Source organism: Amblyomma maculatum, chromosome 5 (assembly GCF_055883805.1).
Source record: "Amblyomma maculatum isolate TAMU_Amacu chromosome 5, ASM5588380v1, whole genome shotgun sequence".
In the NCBI taxonomy this organism is placed as follows: Eukaryota; Metazoa; Arthropoda; class Arachnida; order Ixodida; family Ixodidae; genus Amblyomma; species Amblyomma maculatum.
The window spans coordinates 6,362,630-6,379,177 of record NC_139348.1 but is presented as its reverse complement, the minus strand read 5'-3'; the positions used below and the strand labels follow the sequence as shown (position 1 = coordinate 6,379,177).

Here is a 16,548-nt window from a genome sequence, read left to right as displayed (position 1 = left end):
GCTCGCGGCGTCGCAGCCGACTGGGGGTGAAAAATAGGGTTAGCGCCCATAGGAATACATGGAACCGAAATATTTCTAAGCAGTTTTCTCATTTCACAGGGCACCTGTGATGTCGTTATTCAGTACAAAGCAACTATGAACATCCTAGAACAGATCACGAAAGTATGAAATCTCATTAACGAGGCGAAGTATCTCTAAAATACCGCGAAACGTATGGGGGTGCAAGTTGGGAGGGCAAACGAAAAAATTCATGCCGTTACGCCTGTTGTCTGTAGTCACTAGACGAGGAAACCAAAGACAACTCATTTTAATAATGTACAGGCACAAAAAAATCAATGCGCAACAAGTCGGCATCGTCAGGCGAGTTCGGTCTTCCCAGATTAACTGAAAATCCGCGGAAGAGTTTGACACGGTTACTACAGCAAGATAGAAACACACACGTGTGCCGTACAGTAGCCGTCCTGACTCCCGGCGAGGTGCCCAGAAAGTGACGAGTTCGTCGATAACATCAAGACTGAAGAAACTCGTCGTCAAGTTAAAAAAGAAGACCAACAGCATCCAACGCACGCTTTCCTCTCAGAGTGCGGTACAAGAATCTGCAGTGCTATGAATCTCACGCCCATAAAGACAGCTAAATTAGCCTCTAGCTAGCGCATACATTGACGTAACAACTCACATTTGAAAGATCGTTCATATGCATACTCCGGCGTTCGCAAAGAGCACGACCACCGTACAGCTACTGCAATCACCGCACGCACGACTCGCTCAGCACGAACCGCGCTCTGTCCGCCTTGTTTAGACAGCAAAGTAGTCTGCATCGATGTTGACTTCGGCGAAGCCGTCTTCGCGAGAATTGGAACGCGTCCCAAGATGGCGGCTGCTCGCGTAGCCGTCTAAGTAGATGTCTACGAGGGGGTATTGGAACGCACCCCTAAGCAGTTTTCATGGGCGCGACAGATCGAGCGCTCAGAAAAGTTAGTGGCGCGGCGGCAGCGGCGATCGCGAAACGGCGTCACGCGCGGCATGCGGACTCGCAAACTTTCTCGAAATAAATTTGCTTTTGAGTTGCAGGGACAATTATCTCGATGGGAAACGGTGCATCCACACCAGAAACCAGTCATGACTAATTTTATCGAGTTACTGTTAGCCTTGGTAATTCAAACATATGCCCAAAACGTTTTTCGCCGATTTCTCGAAATTGAATTTTGGACAGTCACCAGATCAATATTTCTGGCCCTGCTCTTGCTAGTTATTTTCTTTAAACCTAACCTCGTGTATCTTCTGACACCAAGGTAAATGTAATGACCATACCGGAAAATGTACTGAAAAGGTAGTCTTGGCACCAAATAGACCTTTCCTTTGAGTCTATTTTTTTTTCTTTTATGGTGTAACTTTGGCTCAAATTGATATAAAACATTAACTTTTACTTTAATTTTCCAACCTTTTCTGATCATATTGATATGTCAAAACTTGCCATAATTTAAATCTACATGTTCTGACATGCTTTTCCTTGTTTTCTTGAAACAGCATTTTTGAGGGTGCTGCAGTTTTGGAGGAGCGATATCTCTTGAACTATTTCTGCTATTGGTATCATTTCTTGAAGAGTGCAATAAGACTGAAATATATGCAATTATGATGAGGCAACATTTACAAAACTAAAGAACATTAATTAGGCAAAATTCTTAAAACTATGCACTCTACAAAAGAAACAATTATATATTTAAAATCAGCATGTCAAGATACATAAGTGATGCAAGTTTAATCCAAATCGGTCCATAAATAAGAAAAAAATGTTCTAAGAGGGGTGTCTCCCCTTAAAAGCCAAGATGAAAGTTTTTGATGATGTGAAGTGTGCCAAGGAGTCGGAAACTGCTATCGCGAAAAGGCATGGCATCCCAAAGTGCACGCTTTCAGGGATTCCGAAGGATCGCGACAAGATTCAAAAAGCATATAACAGCGGCGCTTTCGCCCATGATAGGAAAAGGATGCACCTGGCCAAACATGAAGACCTTGAGAAAGCACTTTTCCTGTGGTTCAAGCATGCTCGAAGTTCCAATCTTCCAGTGCCCGGGCCTATTTTAGAGGAGAAGGCGAGAGACACTGCACTACAGATCAAAATTCAAGACTTTAAATTCAGCGATGGCTGGTTAAGCCGTTACAAAAAGCGCCACGGCCTTGTTTTTCGCACAGTAGCAGGTGAAAGTGCCATGGTAGATAATGATGTTTGCTCTGACTGGCAGCAGCAGAAGCTTCAAGACGTCCTTGCAAATTACAAGCCGAGCTGCATCTTCAACGTGGAGGAAATGGCGCTTTTTAACAAGCTTTGAAGGGTCACGACTCTTAAACAAAACTGCTAATAAACGAAACAGATTTCCTTGTCCCCGTCGAGTTTTGATTAAAGAGAGTCCACTGTATATTTGAAATCAGTGCAAGAAACTGAATCAATACCAGGTTTTATCACATCCGGCCAAAAATGGGAAAAGTAACTTCAAGAGCCATGTCCCCCCTTAATACAATGCCTGCCACCCTCTCATTAATGCTATAGAATTCCTCTATATTACCAGCTATATCCTTATTGACAAGGAAACCTATTCCTAATTCTCGTCTCTCTGGTAAACCTCGATAACACAGTAAATGCCCACAGTATATGCTTGTAGTCGAGGGTTCGACGGCATACCGTCTGGTCAGGAATCATGGTTTGTTGATCGATTCACTGGTCACTGACCATGGTCAATTGACCATGGTCAGTGACCAGTGAATCGATCAACAAAACAGTATATGCTTCAGTCAGCCTCCTAACCTCACTAAGCCCTATGACATCCCATTTCATACCCTCTAGCTTCTCTAACAGCACTGCTAAACTACCCCCCCTAGCTAGGGTTGTAGCGTTAAAAGTTGCCAGGGTCAGTTTCCAATGGCGGCCTGTCCAGCGGTACAGTATCTATTGATACAGTAGAACCCCGCTATAGTAAAAACTCTGATATAGTAAAAACTCGGATAGTGTAAAGTGAAACTGAAGTCCCAGTTCATCTTCCATAGACGACTGAACAATTTCCCCCCTTTATAGTAAGGACATTTTTGATAAAAATCTGTTACAGTAAAGTGCACCTGGCTGCGGCGACGCTTTCCCACGAAGTGACATTGCCGCAAGCGCCCTACCAAGAATCTCCAAAAAAATTTGTTTGTTAAAGAAAAAAAAAACAAGAAAAACGGTGTTCTTTTAAGTGGATTTGCGACTAGGCTTAGTAGCACTCAGGAGAAGCCAACTTTACGTAAGCCTTGGAGCCGTGAGGGAAAGCATGCAGCGCATAGGAAAAAAAAAAGGAAAGTAAAGCTGTCTAGTACAAGCACAGAAAAGAGGCGGCACGATCAGTTCAGAAAGTAAAGGAGAGTAAAAGTGCAGTGAGAAATAGGGAAACAACCAAACATTCACAGCACTGTGCAGCACGAGGGAGCCGTGGCAAGAACAGGAGGCGTGGCACGTGTGGTTTTGCAGGACTTGGACTGCCGCGCGCATTTCTCATCTATTGCCTTTTTACTGACAGAAACAGTAGAAAATGACGCTGTGTTCATGCAACGCTTTGGTTTTCACATGAAATGAAACTCAGTTGTATTCATAGCCAGGCTGCACTCATGTTTAAGAAGTACTTCCACAAGATGTTAGTTATATGGGGTTTTATGGCGCATAAGCAGCGGCGGCTATCATGCGCCAGACACAAGGTTAAGTGATCTATCAGATGTCTAGGGTTATGATACTTAAATTTGATTTAAAGCATTGGCTTTCTTTAGAAATGCGCAAATAGAAAAATCGACAAGTGCTTGTTCGCCTAAAAGCAATGCAGGGTGAAATGGAATGTGTTCAATGTAAAATAAAGTAAAATATTTTTTCCTGTGTTCTTTGAGTTGTGAGCATGAAATTAAAATATGATTAACTGTGAGCCCGTCACCGCATATTTCACACACAGGTTTGTCTTTTTTCGTTAGCAGGAAATTATGAGTGATGTGCGTGTGACTTATGCGTAATGACATAAAAATACCTCGATAATAGATTCTAATGTTGGCATGATTTCCATTCATCCAATATGGGCTTTACGTTAAGAAGCTTGTTATTTTCATTCTCCCAAGCGACCTGCCACTTAGCTCTCAGTTTGTAGCATACTAATTTCACACAATCTGTGTGGCATGTTAATTTGTTTTATTTGCACATTTTTTGCCCGTGCAGCGCATACATTTGCTTGTTCATTACCCCTTATTCCTACATGACTGGGTACCCAGCAGAATTTGATAGCATGTTTTCTTCTTGTGATATTTACTATGTTGTGTTATGTTTCCTATCAGTGGTTCAACAGCGTTTTTGGAGTTTATTGCAGTGATGACGCTTAATGAATCAGTGTAAACGATGCTGTTTTTGATGTTCAAATCAAATATTTTTTGCATGGCAACGTAAATAGCATAGCGCTCGGCTGTAAAAATTGATGCACATTGAGGCAGTCGTATTATTTTCTCTGTTTTATTTTGCACTACAGCACTACCAACATATTCTTTAGTTTTGGAGCCATCTTTATAAAATGCAACATAATGTCTTTCTTGTAATATATGCTCACATGGTGTGCATGTTTTCTGAAACTGTGTTAGTGTGAGGTCGGAAGCTGTTGGGAGGGTGTACCATGGTGGGAGTGGTTTATTTCTTGGGGCAATACTTGGCGTTTCACTAATGTCGAAGTCCTAGCATATTTGTTCAAAGCGCATGAGAAGCGGCTTCATCTATGGGGTTTGATGTACAAGATTGTTCTAGATGGACATTTTGTGACTATTGAAAAACAGAGATGCTTTGGCTGAGAATGGGTTTTAAGGATGTATGTGCATGTTAGTGCAGTTCTTCTAGGGCAGGTTAATTTGTTTCTACGTAGACTGGCTATTGGAGATGTTCGGTACGTACCAGATGACAGCGGCAAACCAAGATTGTGTCTGGCTGAGCCATATGCTATGCCTCCATTGTCCAACTTTGAGCGCACCACAGAGCAATAGATTTGTAAAAGGCATAATCGATCGGACCCCCACCGTTTTTTGCGACCGCACCTTTAGGACGTTAAGGGCAGCTTTCTTCTTCAGGCAGTTTATGTGGGGTACAAATGTAAGTTTTCTGTTTTACTGGTAGTATGGTTTAATTCAAGTATAGTGTGGGATTGATCTGTAAGCCTCGTTGCAGCGTAAACACAATGGCTACTGTTCTTTGGAGAGAAAACTTAAATCCAGTGATGTTTGCCCAGGTACCGTAAAAACCGGAATATAGGTCGAATTTTTTTTTCAAAAAATTGTGGTGAAAAGCCGACCCTCGTCTTATATAGTGGTCATTGGCGAAAAAACTAAGGAGGTCTTGCAATAATGTGCGGCTGAAGTCAACAGCCTCCATCACATCTCCATCACTATCGCCATCACCAGCAGCGCGGTGTGGCATCGCCATTTTGAGTTTCCGTTGTCTGGAGCTAGCCATCATAGTCTAGAGTTATTCTGCTAAAAGCCAGCTTTTGACTTTTTTGCTTCAAAATGAGCGGAAGCCGACTACAATTCACCGTCAGGCGATTGAGTATGCGGAGCTTGACGGTAACCTGGCGGCACAGCGTGAATTTGGAGTATCCGAAAAGAGCGTTTGGTACTGGCGGAGTCAGAAGCTGCGTATTGCTACTTGCAGCAACCAGAAGAAAACATCATTTCGTGGGCGGACCGCACTGTATCCAGAACTAGAAGCCAAGGTTGCGGATTTCGTTCGGGGGCTGCGTGCAAGGGCGCTGCCTGTGACTACCGAATGCATCCGCGTGAAACGGTAGAGATTGCGCGTGCCTCGGGACTCACAAGGACGCAGTTCAAGGGCTCGCCATCCTGGGTGCAGCGCTTCATGAAGAGTAAGGGCTTTGGACTACGGCGCCATACTTCTGTGTGCCAGAAACTGCCCGAAGAGTTTGAACACAAACTCATTGAGTTTCAGCGCTATGTGATTACGCTAACGCGAGTGCATAATGGGACAGATCGGAAACGCCGACGAAACACCCGTGTGGTTCGATATGCCCTCAAGCCGAACTGTTTCCGAGAAAGGGGCGAAGCAGATCAAGCTTCTAACTACGGGATTCACTGTGATGCTCGCGTGCACAGCCAATGGGAAGAAGCTGCCCCCTTTCATCATTTTTAAGAGAAAAAAATTACCGAAGGAGGAGTTCCCACGCGATGTCATCGTCCGGGCCAATGAAAAGGGCTTTATGAATGAAGCGTTAATGCTGGAGTGGATGGATCCGGCTCGTCTGGAAGCGGTGACCTGGTGCTCTCTTTGAGCGAGCGAACATGCTCGTTCTGGACTCGTTTCGAGGCCACCGCGCAGCCGACATAAAACGGGCCCTGTGCGATGGCAAGACTGATCTCGTGGTCATACCTGGTCGGCTGACGTCTGTGCTGCAGCCACTAGACGTTGTGCTAAACAAGCCTTTAAAGATAGAGTGCGCGAGCTCTATAATGAATGGATGGATGCACAACCCGACCACCCCCACCGGCCGCCTGCGACGTCGGCGTGGAAATCTCTGCCTGAAGAGATAGTGCTAAAGGCATTTAGAAAATGCAGCATCAGCAACGCGCTGGACGGCCCAGAGGATGATGCTCTGTGGGACGTGGGCAGTGACAAGCACTCGTCATCCCACTCGAGTTTGGACGACTCTGATGACTCCGAGTAGACCAACAATTGCGCACTTGGTGTCTTTTCTGTGTACCGTTAACCTGACCAATTTTTCAACAGTATCGCACGACCGTCAACCCGCGTGCCTGTCAGCGCCTCATTAACGGTGCTGAGTGGCGAAACAAACGAGGTACGCGCATGTGTCGCTTACTCTTGCTTCTTTCGTTGCTCCGTGCCATGATGACAAACCGATACTGTTGAAAAATTGGCTGGGTGTACATACGAGCAGCATTTAAGTGATACTGTCACCACTGTGCAACCGGTTGAGTCGCATTTGTTTCAAGGTGTCTTTTGCCATTGAAAAATATTTTTTTCATTTTTAGAATTGGTCGGTTATGGGGTCGACCTATAGTCTGGTTTTTACAGTAGATAGCTTATTTAGTGTCATTTGTATTTGTTGGAGGAAGTGATAGATATGTTGGAGGAAGTGCATGCTCTTTGTAAGTCATCTACATAAACGGAATGCATTATGGACTTGGGGATTACTTTAGCTAATGAGTTCCTTTTTACTATGAAGAGTGTTGTGCTTAGGATGCACCCCTGTGGTACACCATTTTCTTGTGTGAATGTTATGAACAGCACTGTGCCTAAGCGGACTTGGAATGTAACGATTGGTGAGGAAGTTGTTCAGGCTGTTCAGCATCCTGCCACGGATTCCTAGATCTGCTAGGTCGCGCAGGATACCAAACCTCCACGTGGTGTCGTAGGCCTTCTCCAGGTCGAAGAAGACCCCGATGCAGTGTTGCCTGTGGCCGAACGCCTCCCGAATTGTATTTCCAAGACGGACAAGATGATCTGTTGTCGAACGTGATTTTCTAAAGCTACACTGATGTGCATCCAGGAGTTGTCGGGTTTCTAGAACAAAGTTAAGTCGGATGTTTACAATGCTTTCAAAAAACTTAGCAATACAGCTGGTAAGGGTCTGTAACTGTTAGGATTTGTGGGGGGTTTACCTGGTTTAAGAAAGAGTACTATTATGGCCTTTTTCCATGGCATTTTGCCAGTTGTCCATATTTCAGAATTTTAGCAATACCTCTACGGCAGACTGTGAGAGATGGGCGAGCATTGCATAGTGCACATTATCAGGGCTTTTTTTTCCTGAGATTAGTACTCTGTTCAGTTCGTGTATTGTGAAAAGCAGGTTGTACTCTTCATCCTGCTCAAGAAGGGAGCTTGTGTTTTTCTGCAATTGTTTTATGTGTTTTAAATGTTGGAGTGTAGTTGGACAAGCTTGAAACATTGGAAAAGTGCTCACCTAAAATGTTAGCTTGTTCTTGTAATGTCGTCTGTGTTCCGGGTGATGTCAACATAGAATATGTGTGAGGGGTAAAATTTCCAGTGAATTTGCGTACCTGTTCCCACATTTTTTTTAGATGGCAATGAGCAGTTTATGGAAGACACATATTTTTGCCATGAGGTTTTTTCTGCATTTCTCCGTACATACCGCGCTCCGGCTTTAGCTTTTCTGAAGTTAACTAGATTCTCTGCTGTCGGATATCGACGGAGGATGCCCCATGCTTTGTTTTGCTCCTTTTTTGCTAGTTTACATGCCTCTGTCCACCATACCTTGTGTTTTTTTCTTGCTTGTATTGCCGTTTGTGGAATAGCTACTAAAGCTACTGATATTATGCACGTGGTAAACCTTTCATTTATTTGGTCTACAGTCAAATCTTCAGAGTATATGTTTCCTAATCATGCTCTAAAAACCAACCAATCAGCAAGCCTTGATGGGTGGATGGGTATGGATGATGACAACTTTAAAATAGCAGGGATCACTCCCCCTAAGATCATCTAAAACATCCCAGTTAAAATCGTTAAAATGGATGGTGATGAAAAGGCTAGATCGAGACAGCTCATTTTGCCTGATCTGGGGCAGCAGTATGTGACCTTTCCTGTGTTCAGTAGACATATATTATTTGATAATATAAAGTCTCCTATAATTTGACCTCTTGTGTCGGTGTGCTCACTTCCCCAAAAGGGAGAATGAGCATTAAAATCCCCAACCATCACATATGGCTCCAGTAACTGCTTAATAAGGTTTTCAAAATCATGAATGGTAACTGTGAGGTGTGAAGGCATATAAACAGAACATATGGTTAGCGTTTTATGGCTTATAATGTTTACAGCTACAGCTTCAAAGTTCGATTGCAGGGGTATTTCTGTGGCAGGGACGTCACTTTGTATTATTATTGCGACGCCTCCTGACAATTTGTTAGCTTGGACTCTATTTGTGTGGAAGGTGTTATATTTTTTGAGGATGTTTGTGTGTTGTGGCCCAAGGTTTGTTTCTTGAAGGCAAATAGCTGTTGATGCGATTGTTTTGAGTAGATCTGTGATGTCTGCCTAATTTCTATCGAAACCTCTACAGTTCCATTGTATTATATACGGCATTGTGATAAGCTGGGGGTGGGGAAGTTATTTATTTTTAGGAGCAGTAACTCGTGGCTTCCTTTTTCTTTCTGGGGAACCAGTATTTGAATCCATCGCAGATGCCGCGGATGTGTGAGTTTTGGATGTTGGCAGGTTCTCACCAACATCCATATCCTCCACGGTGGACGTGGAGGATACTTTTCGGTCGCGATGGCCCGCAGCCTTTTGTTGGCTCTGCTGAACCAGTCTCTGCTGCTGTGGCAGAGTCTCTTGGAACAACAGCCGCCTTCTCATGAGGTTGGGGAAACAGGCCCAGCTCAGCAGAGTTGTTCTGGGTGTCTGTCTCCAAGGGGGCTACTGCTCAAGGGAGTACCTGAGGACCTTCGGCACTGATCGCGTGATCGTCGCGCGAAAGTTTTAGCCCTGTGGCCTGTGCCACTGGCTTCTGTGGACAGGGTGGGGACATGGATGTCGACACCAGGTCGATCGGATCTGAAAGTGAAGGCGGTGACGGTCCCCGCATCACCGTGTCAGAGTACGAGCTCTTCTGTTGAAAGCCTGCGTTTCCTTGTCTCAGGGTATGATAGGTTTTCAGCTGTTTTTAAAGTGACGATTTCTTTTTTGGTTTTCCATACCGGGCACGATCTGCAGTATGCACCATGTGTGCCGCTGCAACTGACGCATTTCAGTGTGCGCTCACATCTGTCGTCAATAGGCCTATTTTCTCCGCATGTGGCACAAGTCGGTTTGCCCCAGCAAGCTAAAGAGCTATGTCCAAAGCACTGGCATTTGAAGCACCGCCTGGGGTTCGGAATGTAGGGGCGGACTTTGCAATTTAGGTAGGCTGCATGGATGGACTATGGCAGGATCGTGCTATTGAAGGTTAGGACTATGTGTTTTTTTTTATCTCTGCATTGTTTCTCCTGATGGTGATTCTGCGGGCTGCAATCACACCCTGCTCGGCAAGCTCTTCTTCTACAGTAAAAGCTCGTTAATTCGACCCCCGTTAATTTGGAAAATCGGATAATTCGACCTTCGCGCCTGGTCCCCAGAATTATGTATAGGAGTCTATGGGACGAAACTCTCGTTAATTCGGATAGATTTGACCGCACAACGGATAATTCGGACAACTTCGGGCAGCTACCGAGGCTCGAAAACGAAAATAAGACGAACGCGGCGCAATAGCGATACCCAAAAGCAGCATCGCCATGGACATCAATTAATCAACTTGGCTCGACTTGTGGCTGGATGGGCGCTTTTTCTTGTTTTTTCACGAGTCGACGTTACTGGCGGTGCCATTTTGTCGTTTTGCTGCTGTCGGTGCGCTACGCTGTTGTATTGAAGACTGCTTGCTTTAGTGCGGCTCATTGCTTCTCTGTTGTGCGCTGGTATCACCGCACTCGCCCCCGATGGCAACACCGGCAGAACGGCCGAAGAGCTACGAGGCCAAGGACTTGGCTACCAAAGTGGAAATTTTGCGGGCCCTTAAGAACGGGCTCTCCTGACAAAAAGCAATGAAAAAATATGACGTTAAAAGGAGTACTTTAAGCTCATATGTAAAAAATAAAGAACAGATTCTTCAGGCGTTCGAAAGCGAGAAGTTCCAAGCGTCAAGAAAGCGTCTGCGAACAGCAGCTCATCCGGAGTTGGAAGAAGCCTTGCTTCGGTGGGTGGTCAACTTGTGTGATGCAAACCTCCCATTGAGTGGACCCCTCATCATGGCGCAGGCCAAGAGGTTTGCACTGATGATGCATATCGATGGATTCAAAGCGTCAGAAGGGTGGTGTGCGCGCTTTAGAGACAGACATGGTCTCGTTTTCAAGACTGTGCGCGGCGAAAGAGGTGCCGTCAACGAAGACGTTGCCAACAACTGGAAGAACGCTCAGCTGCTGGAACATATCGCAACATATGATCCAAATGACATTTTTAATGCTGATGAAACAGCACTTTTCCGCCTGACAAGACTGTGACAATGAAAGGAGATCCCTGCATCGGAGGAAAAAGGAGTAAAGAACGAGTCACCATTCTTTTAACCGCAAACATGACAGGGACAGAGCGCTTGCCGCTTGTCGTCATTGGAAAGGCACAAAAGCCACGGTGCTTTAAGAACGTGCCTGCTCTTCCGGTGGAGTACCAGGCTAATAAAAAGGCCTGGATGACATCGGAAATTTTTCGCGGCTGGATACAAAAGTTAGACCGACAGTTTTCCACGAAGAACCGCAAGGTGTTAATTGTCCTTGACAACTGTAGTGCACATAACAGTGCCACCGGACTGAACAACATTGAAGTTGTTTTTTGCCGCCCAACACTACATCGGCCCTCCAACCGATGGACCAAGGTATAATTCAGTATGTGAAGACTAAATATCGCAGGCGCGTGCTGGAACGCATGCTACTGTGCAATGAAGTCGGTAAGCAGCACGACGTGGATCTTCCGAGCGCGGTCAACATTCATGCCTACGTTTGGAAGAACACGCCTGCGCACGTAATCGCTAACTGTTTTCGACACAGTGGCTTCGTTTTGCCTGAGCCCTGCAATGACACAGTGACAGAAGTGTCGCCAGACGACAATGCAGATGACTGCTCGGATTTCGGAGGTGTGCTGCCGGATGCGGTGACACTCGCCGATTACATCAGCATTGATGACGGCGTTGCTACAGCCGGCTCTCTAACTGTCCGGGACGTACTGCACGGCGAAGATTCGGAGGAGGAAGAGGGGCTACCAGAAGAGCAGCCTCGGCCCCCTCGCACTGCGAAGGAAGCAGCAGAGGCCCTCGTTGTGTAGAGGAATTTTGTTGGGGCACTGCAGATGGCATGCGCGCTGCTGAGCACCTGGAAGGACTGAGAAAAATAGTACCCACGCGGGTTTCGGTGGGAAAGCAGACAAGTGTCCGTGATTACTTTAAGTAATAAAGGTATGTTTGTTCTCTCGATAATTCGAACATTCGGTTAATTCAGACATATCTTACGGTCCCTAGAAGTCCGAATTAACGAGCTTTCACTGTATTTCCCCATCGGTGCTTTGCATGTTCAGAGATGATGCCCTTTGTTTGACTTGGACACTCAGCTCATCGAGATTTTCCATAGTCAGTAGTTTATCGCTTTGCTCTCTCAACCAGGAGGTCTCCATTTCTTTGTTTTTTGGCTCTGTAGTTCTTGCCAACGCAGTTTTGAATAGTTCTTGCAATGGCAAATGCAGACAAGTTTGCAACTGGTTCGTCGTTCATGGAATGCATTACAAAAAACTTTGGAAACGCTTCAGTCTTCTGCGGAACAATCTTTTTCATTTCGGTGCGACCCCTTTTCAGGGGCCCATCAGGTTTTTTAGAGTTTTATTTTTCCATTCAGCATGTATAGTATAAGGCTTCCTAATTTATGTCACCTCTGTTTCACCCTTATATGCAGAGGAAGGTCCCGGAGCCCCTCGCCTGGTAGACAGACGAGGAGCCCGTCGGCCAAGGCTTGACCACGACCTCGACCGCCACCGTTCAAGGCTTCTTCCCTCCACCTCTCAACTTATTGCCACGGTACAGCTTTGGTATGGGGGCTAGGGGTCAGTAGTGGCGCCAAGCACCAACACCTAGTTTACACAAGATGCCCCTGCGGGGACTTCCACAAGATGTAAACAAAACATCTTATAACTGAAAGAATGGGACGAAGAGACGACAAGAAAGAGACGGAAGGTATTTGAGAGTGCATTTTTCATTAAGCAACAAGACGTGGTCAGCAAGTAGCCATTCAGTTACCAAACGACAACTTCAGGACCATGTTATCACCAACCACTGATACAGTAAAGACCCTGATATAATAAAGATTTTTTCCGGTCCTAGTGACTTTACTGCAAAGGGTTTGTACTGTATATTGAACTATTTTGCGATCCAGGTTTGACTGCATTGTCGAAGCTGCTGAAGCCACGTCCAATGACACACTGCCTCGAGAGGTTCGCAAAATTAGAGCCCACCCTACTGGGAAAATAAAGGCACGGCAGGAATAAAGAAACACCAGGGTTGGACATCGTTTCTCTACACTTGAACACCAGTTTACTCTTATTACACCTTATTGCACTCTTGTTAACACACTTGTTAGTGAGCATATGCTGGCATCACATTTACCAGGTGGCAGATTCACAATGCATTGCTGTGCAGTTATGGCCCTGCAGCAGAATACCAGTTGCTGGCCTCAAGCTGCCCCGGTGGACGGCTGTGGGTGGGAAATTCCCTGGCATGAAGACCGTCTTTTTGCCGCACAACTACCTGTTCACCACTGGTGGATGGGATTGACACAAGAGCAACAAACATTTTGGGCTGCCTCATGTCATTAGAATGTCAAGTCACTGACATTCTAGTGGAAATCAAGAAGAAGCAATGGGGACATGTAGTGTGAAGAGAGGATAACCGATGGTTGCCTAGGGTAACAAACTGGATTCCAGGGGAAGGAAAGCGTAGCAGGGGGCGGCAGAAAGTTAGGTGGGTGGATAAGGTTAAGACAGGGGTCAAGTGGATGCAGCTCGCACAGTGGGCTGAGGATGATGATGTCATTGCATGGGAAAAGAGCCCCCAGAAAGAGGTCCAGACATGATCGCTGGGTTGCACTCTTCCATGAAGTGGCCTATGAGAGCCCATCAATTCATGTGAAAAAGTCTCACTGTCCAGGTAGGGCATCGGAGGGGCGCTACAGGCCTAGCATCAGTCAGGCCCCGTACGGGTACTGAACTGTTAACTCATTTTGTTTTGGAATACAGTGATGCCACCGCTTTATGTAGACCGGCTTCCCCTCCCTGCCCAACGTAAGTGTCCAGCCCATAGCAATGGAGGCTATCGGCGATCACTGCTGCGCATTGTTTCAAACGCTCACTGGTGGCCCTTTGTGTTTTATTCAGTGCCCACATGTATGCATCAAGTGCTGTTTGGTGCACCTTGTGGTGGAACCTCCTCACGAGGGGCACACCGTCAAAGATGCTGGGGAGGCAATCCATTCTCTTTCCACCTGAGATTTCCGCATCTGCGACATAAAATTCACTCTTGCCACCGTCCTGTCTTTTTATATCATGTACCTGCCCAGTGTGGTGTCTAAGGCAATGAGTTAGCAGACAGAGCAGCCTCTCTGGCGTCGATGTGTGGCCTCTTACGACAGTCATGGCTATCACCTTTGTCTGTGCACACTCGTATGCGCACTACTGTTCTAAAGCTGTGGGCATCGATCTGGACCGCAGATCACTCAGACACCCTCCTGTCTATTTTTGTCCCCTCCATTCTTCGTCTACCCTCTCTTTCCCTCCGTCCCGTTCTCTTGTTCCTCTCCTAACGGGCCAAGGCCACTTTCCTTCATACTTCCATCGCTTTGCACTTCTCTCTTCGCCTTCCTGTCCATGCAGTGAAGCTAAGGGTGACGTGATTCATTACCTACGCGCCTGTCCACTCACTGTGGATATAGCAAAGATGCTGCCTGGGTATCCGAACTTTGTTTCCCCTCAAGACTTCCCTTCTTTGTTATCCTCCGCTCGTTCTCACGCGCTGCTTATAGGAATTGTCGTTCGTGTCTCTTCCTTGCTTCCACCTGTCAATCGCGGCCATTCCCGCCCGGATGGTTCGTAGCCCTACCGGTCAATACAAAGTCAATAACATGTCTTGTGTGGTCGGGGGCGCCATATGGTCAATTGGTAGGCCCTTTCCTGTTTGATTGCCATGAGTGCCCTCGTTTATTTTGATCTGTAATGACTGTTAGCTGAACTCTTTTCATTTTTTTTATTACTAGTTGCGCATCAGTTTCCTTGTTCCTACCTGTTTCTCCTCCTTGTTTTCTTTTTTCTCTCCCACGTTTTTTTTTTTTCTTGGGACCTGCATTCTTTACCCCCCCCCCCTCTCCCTTCTCTCCCCTTTTTTATTCCCTTCTTCTTTTCTTGACTTCTTTCCCACAGTTCCCCGCCCCTTCCTTTATCGTGGACACTTGTGAGCACATCGCAAGGATCTTGGCACGCTAGATTCAGCCTTGGGTGGGTTTTTTTGGTTTTCTGTTTTTTCTTTTTCGTCTCTATAATGAGTCATTTTGTCTCTGGGCATTTCTGCCCTAAAAACCACTTTTGACGCCCGACGTCTGTGCTAGTTTTCTTTGTCTTCTGATTGGCTTTCTTTAAATTTTCTCTTGGGAGTCTCCCATTTTTTTTTTTATCTTCAATTGGTTTTTGCCTGCGATAACCTCTGGTTCGGTGCGGGGTTTCTCTCACGTTTATTTAGTTTTTCTTTTTTTTTTGTCATTTTGAGAGAGTTTACAATAAAGGAGAGGCTGCTTTCATGCACATCTGCTTTGATGCCACCAATAGCACAATAGTCACGGTCCCATTGTCCTCGTCTAAAGAGTCCTGTGACCAGTCTTTTACTAAACAAATTAGCCCCAATACAAGTGGCTACGTGTTTTCCAAGTGCCATTCGATAATTCCAACTCTTATTACGGCCCCACAAAGTTAGAACTAACGAGTTTCCACTGCGGCTGCACAATTTAAGGTTCTGTAGCAGCTCCCTTTCAGTGCCGATTCAGCAAAAGGCTCGAGCCTCTGAAGGTTTTCTCAGTGATTAACCAAAGCCTCCACCCCCACAAAATGCACGCGCGCACACAAAAGACCGAACAAGGCACTAACCTGCCAAGAGAAGTTCTGAATGGAAGACTCTACTACTTATACAGCTGATAGTTGAGTGTGTATTCACAGCCTCTGCAGCCATTCTTGTGCTGCTGGAACTGTGGCCAGCATCCAATGTGCAACTCGGCCATTCGAAGTATTCGCAATACATAAAACAGTTCTAGGGCCACTGTTTCTAGCTTTCTGAATATGCACGGCACCACAAGCAAAGAGCAGCAGCCACACTCTCCTTCCTGGCGCCTGCCAGTTACTACTACTACTGCGTCAACGTCAGAAGCTGGGCTGGTTGGTAGGTATTTATGGTAACCAAGTACGAAAAAGATGCAGACAGAGAGAGCGCTTGTGTCATGCTGTCTTCCCTGCGTGTTTGTCTTTTTCCTCCTCGGTTAGCATGACTACTATACTAACACTGCTAAACTTGGGGCCTTGAGCAAACATTATTGCTCCCTCACATCTTCTGCCACTGTGCTCCCTGGGCGCAATAACTGAGCATGCAAGATAATTACTCACCACGTGCCTCGTCCTTGAGCCGCTGCACCATGAAGCTCATGGCCTCCTTGTCATCCAGCTCACTCTCCAGGAAGGCATTGCGCTCAATCGCCTGCACAGGATATCAAGACAACTCCATTTGCCTCATACAACACCTGGGCTAGTTTATGATCACACTCATTAACCGTGACTGCACACACTTTCAACTTCTGTTCTTGTGAATCTACAAAGCAGCCAGTAATACCATATTTACTCGCATAATGCTCGCATTCGCGTAATTCTCGCACCCTCCCCATTGGGCATCAAAAATTGCAATTTTTTTTCCTTTCATAATC

The 16,548-nt window shown here is 45.9% G+C and overlaps 1 protein-coding gene across 3 annotated transcripts in view; it reads right to left on the bottom strand.

Annotated features, from left to right (window-relative positions):
• LOC146187701 (nuclear distribution protein nudE-like 1) overlaps positions 1 to 16,548 on the bottom strand; it is a 189,713-nt gene that overhangs the window by 85,161 nt on the left and 88,004 nt on the right. For all 3 annotated transcript variants that reach the window (XM_084603497.1, XM_084603499.1, XM_084603498.1), the window contains exon 5: positions 16,235 to 16,325. In XM_084603497.1, coding sequence (XP_084459623.1) covers positions 16,235 to 16,325 — 91 coding nt within the window. The remainder of the gene's footprint in view (positions 1 to 16,234; positions 16,326 to 16,548) is intronic.